We start from the raw sequence: 5,631 nt of genomic DNA on the forward strand, positions 1-5,631 counted from the left end.
GATAGTAATAGAGCATCATGTACCTCCTCAGTAACAACATTAGCGTCGTCCTTTGTTGATCTGCAATTCTTTTTCAAGTGACCAGTCTCACCACAGCTCCAGCACTTCACATTCTTTTCAAAGTTGCTTTTGTCTTTTCCATTTCTTGACTTGGATCTACCATGCCATTGGTTAAAACTCTTTTCGCCACTCCTGCTCCTTCCTCTATTCTCGAGATTTAGAGCAGATCTCAATGATGTTCCTTCACCCGAATCCATCCTGCGAACTTCTTCAGCAAGAATTTGATCTCTGACATCATTGAATTGTAGCTTTCTTTTTCCAACAGAGTTGCTAACCGCTGCCCGCATCGGTTCCCAATTGTCTGGTAAAGACGCCAAAAGAATAAGTGCCCGAATCTCATCATCAAATTTAATTTCAACCGATGTTAGCTGTGAAACAATCGTGTTGAATTCATTGATGTGTTTAGCCACCGATGCATCTTCTCTCATCTTCAAGTTAAATAACTTCTTCATGAGATGTACTTTATTATTTGCCGATGGCTTTTCGTACATGTCCGACAAAATGGACATCATCTCTTCCGTTGTTTTTGCCTCCGCCACGTTATGTGCCACGTTCTTCGTTAGGGTCAATCGTATCACACCTAACACTTGCCGGTCAAGAAGCTTCCAGTCACCATCCTCCATCTTTTCCGGCTTTTTTCCAGATAGAGGTTGATGCAACTTCTTGCTATACAAATAATCAATAATTTGTAGTCGCCAGAACGTAAAATCTGTACCGTCGAACTTGTTGATTCCTGGTCCCGATCCATCATCTCCGGCCATCACTTCTCTAGCCTTCGTAAAAAATCTAAAAAATCCTTTCTGATGTGGAAGATCAGACAAAGCTGCAACCACAGAGCATACTCAGAATTCTTAAGAATTTTAACAACAAGGCTCGGATACCAGTTGTTGGGTAATTACACCCCCGAAACGATGCCGACCACGATGATAATAGTACCCAAAAACTTGCGGAATAAAATAACCAACAAGAACACAAAGATTTACGTGGTTCACCCAATATAGGCTACGTCCACGGAGCACTGCAACTTTTATAACCGGAAGAAATATTACAACAAATGTATACACCAATACACTCAATATTTCTCACACTCCCAACCCGAGTATACCGAGAAAATAATTTCTCTAACTCACACAAGAGAATTTTCGCACTCAAGAAAAAAATACACTCTTTTTTTATATGCACTCTCTATTTATCAAAGCTAAAAAACTTTTGATTTTGGGATACAATAACTGAAGGAATTGAGCTCTATTTATAACTAATTCCCTCCAGCAATTTCTGTAAACTTCCGATGTGGGATGTTGTTATTTTTAATATTTTAATTAATGTGGGCCCCACCCACATTTATTAAAATCTCACCTAACATGTATATGTTCAAGACATGGTGATATTGATGAACACCAAAGAGAATGATGGGATTGAGGCATGGGTGTATTTGCGTGAGTCCGACATGGCTTATTTTGAACAAGATGAAGATGTTATGAAGCTCATTACAAATTGACGAAGATGTTTACTTTGTTTGGAATAAGATTTCTCATCCGTGTCTGTAATAATAAGATCAGTGCAAGGAATAAAGTCAATACAATTATTATTAAATATTAGTAAATTATCTGATATATGTCAAAGAAAAGGTCCTGTTAATTTGAATTCACAAGTTCCATAACAAACTTCATAATATTTTTATCCGAGCTTCCACCTTTACTAATGGCATCTTTTGCTAAACCCTTCCATTTCAAAGCATTTCTCCTTGTTTCATTCCCTTTATCTCCTTCCATAACTTCTTTAACACAAGCTACTATTTCATCTTTCTTAACAATCCCATCTTCACCAATCTCGACGCGAACTCCCGTTTGCCAAACATCCACGACCAACTTAGCGTTGGTCGTTTGATCCGTCCATTGAGGCATAGCCACCATGGGAACCCCCAAACTCAATGCCTCCAACGTCGAATTCCATCCACAGTGCGTCAAAAAACACCCTACGGCTCGGTGGGACAAGACTTCTAGTTGATTGCACCATTTCACGACTAGGCCGTTCTTTGATGATGGGCTAGAAGTGAAACCTTGAGGAAGCTTGGTGAATTCAGGATCTCTAACTACCCATATAAAGTCGCATCCGCTGTCTGTCAATCCCCATGCAAGCTCCTCCATTTGTTTTTGGTCTAGGTTTGCGAGGCTTCCGAATGATACGTAGATGACAGAGTGGTCTTGCTTGTTGTTGAGCCATTGTAGGCAAGATTCAGCTTTTGGAGCGGAGAGGTTGAGTCCATACTCGTAATTCTTTTGCAGTCTTTTGTCTATGTACATTGATGGAATGCTTGGTCCTATAGCAAGGATGGGATATAGTCTAGCCATCCATTTTAGCACCTTTTGACGGAAAAAAAAAAATCAAGAAATTAACCTACTCATGATTATTTATATGATCAAAAAGTGTGTGTGTGTGTATATATATTATATATATAAATATGTGACTTTATATGTGAATTTTCATTTATCTCCTTATTAATTACTTGTTTTATTAATTACTTGTTTTTAATGTTGTCTAACTTATTAATTGCATGCTTTTAATGTTGTCTACCCACATTATCAATTTAGATTTNTTTTTTTCATGTCCTCATTATTTATTTTGGTGACTTTGGCTATAACTTATTAGTTTTAAAAAATATTTTTTGCAAAAGAAATTTTCTTTAATAAAATATGGTTAAAAACTTTATTGTGATATACCATTTTTATAAAAAAAAATTCTAATTTTTAAATCTCTTTAATTGTTACAGTTTGCTAGAATTTATGTGTTTAAATAAAAAAATTTTGAACCAACATTTTTTGTGGTTTATATTTATAAATTATTTGAATAAAACACGGTAAAAGATCGGTGTGATTAGACCCGTCAATTTGGGTTGAGTTCGTCTCTTTGGCCCACATCGCCAAATAATTTAAGTGTGTTGGGTTGAAATTTTGTCAACCTATTTAAAGGTGGGACTAAATGAGTCCGAGCGAGTTTGTATTAAATATCAATATATCTATTATTATCGCTTTTCAATCATGAATTCCTCATATAAAGGGGAGATTATTATCTTGATTTTAAAATTATGATTTTACTATTAATTGCTTGCTTTTATTGTTGTCTACCCACATTACAATATATTATTTTTATTGCAATGATTTAGTTTTTTTATTTATCTTTTCATTATGCCAATTCAATTAATTAAAGTTTAGAAATAGTTCATTGTTCAATTGTGAATTTTTTTTGATGCCTTATTAAAATTTTTTTCATGTCCTCGTTATTTTATTTTATTTTTTTGTGACGTTGGCTATAACTTATGAGTTAAAAAAATATTTTTTTACAAAATTTTATATTTAAAATTACTTTAATAAAAAATGGTTAAAAAATTTATTATAATATACCATTTTTATAAAAAAAAATTCTAATTTTTAAATCTCTTTACTTATAACCGTTAGCTAGAATTTATGTGTTTAAATTAAACAAATTCAACCAACATTTTTTGGCGGTTTATATTTATAAATTATTTGAATAAAACAAGGTAAATGATCGTTGTGATTAGGCCCATCAATTTGAGTTGGGTCCATCTATTGGCCCACACCACCAAACAATTTAAATGAGTTGGGTTGAAATTTTGTCAACCTATTTAAAGGTGGGCCTAAATGAGCTCACACGGGTTTATATTAAATATCTATATATCTAATATTGTCGATTTTCAATTACGAATTCCTCATGTAAAAGGGAGAATATCATCTTGATTTTAAAATTAAGATGTTAGTATTTTGTCCATAAATTGTTGGTTGTTCAAATATTTTGGTAGTCACTGAAAATCAAGTGTCAAAGTTGACATTTGAAATGTGTTTTTGGATTCCTGACAATATGTTCATCAACATATTATTTTTAAGTTATTTTTATCAATATCGTGAATAACAAACACGTTTATTAAAATAAATAAGTATTATCATATCTTTAAATTAATATCTACTTTCATGTTTGACAAGTTCTGAGTCTTAGCAAAATGTGGAACATTAGATTCAAGCAAACGAATACACAAACTCTGGGGCGAAACCAAAATTATGTGGTAACAAGAATTAAAATATAAATCAATAAATTTTTAATGAATTTATCGATGTTAAGATGCATAACAAATCTTATATCATAATATATAAAATTTCAACCTTATAAATGAAATAAATCATACATATATGAAATATACAAAATTTTATTATATATACAATCAAATAATTTATTTTAATTGTATTTTATTCTACAAGAATTCTTGTCAAACTCAGTGATTGTGGATTTAACATTTATTAAATCAGCAAACTAAAGAGCGTGTCAATTAAACTAATTGAGTAATAACATATTCTTGAATTTTTTAATTAATTTTTTATCTTGATAATTTGTTTCATTTAATATTTTAAATTATAAGCCACCGTTACTATAACTAAAGGCACATTTTTTTTAAATGTTCATAAGGACTCAATCATTAACTCATATGGAAAAATATTTATCGACATACTATATTGAAAACATTCTAATTAATTCGGCGCATTTGCTGAAATTTTTTAATTAATTAAGAAAAATTCATTTACAATAATCATATTTAATCTTTTTGGGCTAACACCATTTATTTTATAAGATATTCATTGCAATTCTTTATTTGTATGTTAATCTTTAAATCTGAATTATTATGTATATTATTTTTCTAAAAGTTCTTAAATAATTATTTAATACATTTATTCGACACTTCAATATTAATATTTTAAAATATATTAATTTTATATTGTTTACATGCAACACTTCTAATCATGATTATGAAAATTCAATAAAAATTCTAAAAACGAATTAGGTAGAATATAAAAAATTACACAATTAATCAAAAGACAGAAAATAAAAACCAAATAATTGTCTATTACCTAAAATTACTAATAACGACTTCTAAAGATTGAAGTCGGTGAGAGTGGAGGCCACAATGTACTAAAAAAATAAAAAAATTAATGCTTGAATTAGTTACACTGCAAAGTTAGTTAAATAAAAACGAAGGACAAAGTGGGTTAATAAAAATATTATAATGGGACTAAGTTGAATGAGACTCATATATATAAGTATCTCACTTGGTCTTACCTTATGCTTTGTCACTGTACAAAGCGAAAATTTATGCACTGTAGTGTTCTACATTTTCTTATTTTTTATCATGATTTCAAATTTAATTTCATCATCTATTGGTCTTTAAAGATATATTAGAATTTTTTCTAAACATTTAACCTTAAATGTGATCAATTAACCAAATAATTATTATACTTGGTATAAAATAATAAATAGATTAATATATTTGAAGATATAAAAATTAATATATTGAGAAGAATAAAAAAAGAATGTTAGAATTAATACTATAATTATCTAATGTCAATTTTAAATTTAACATCCTACATTCAAAAATGTGTTTATTGAGATAAAGACTATGATGATAAACTAAAAATAATAATTTATTTATCATTGTAACGTAATAATAATGTGATCGTTATTCGGAATCAGAAAATGATGTACTTTGACATATATTCTGATTTTTTT

The 5,631-nt window shown here is 30.1% G+C and overlaps 2 protein-coding genes across 2 annotated transcripts in view; one reads left to right on the top strand and one right to left on the bottom strand.

The window, feature by feature from the left end:
- LOC140964696 (pelargonidin 3-O-(6-caffeoylglucoside) 5-O-(6-O-malonylglucoside) 4'''-malonyltransferase-like) overlaps positions 1-1,618 on the top strand; it is a 6,380-nt gene extending 4,762 nt beyond the window's left edge. The window contains exon 3 of the mRNA XM_073424570.1: positions 1,437-1,618. Within this exon, the coding sequence (XP_073280671.1) occupies positions 1,437-1,558 (122 nt within the window). The 3' untranslated portion in view covers positions 1,559-1,618. The remainder of the gene's footprint in view (positions 1-1,436) is intronic.
- Positions 1,619-1,628: 10 nt separating this feature from the next.
- Positions 1,629-5,631, bottom strand: part of LOC140964686 (UDP-glycosyltransferase 74E1-like) — an 8,133-nt gene continuing 4,130 nt past the window's right edge. Inside the window, exon 2 of the mRNA XM_073424560.1 lies at positions 1,629-2,423. Within this exon, the coding sequence (XP_073280661.1) occupies positions 1,695-2,423 (729 nt within the window). The 3' untranslated portion in view covers positions 1,629-1,694. The remainder of the gene's footprint in view (positions 2,424-5,631) is intronic.

This window comes from Primulina huaijiensis, chromosome 2 (genome assembly GCF_012295235.1).
Source record: "Primulina huaijiensis isolate GDHJ02 chromosome 2, ASM1229523v2, whole genome shotgun sequence".
Classification (NCBI taxonomy): domain Eukaryota; kingdom Viridiplantae; phylum Streptophyta; class Magnoliopsida; order Lamiales; family Gesneriaceae; genus Primulina; species Primulina huaijiensis.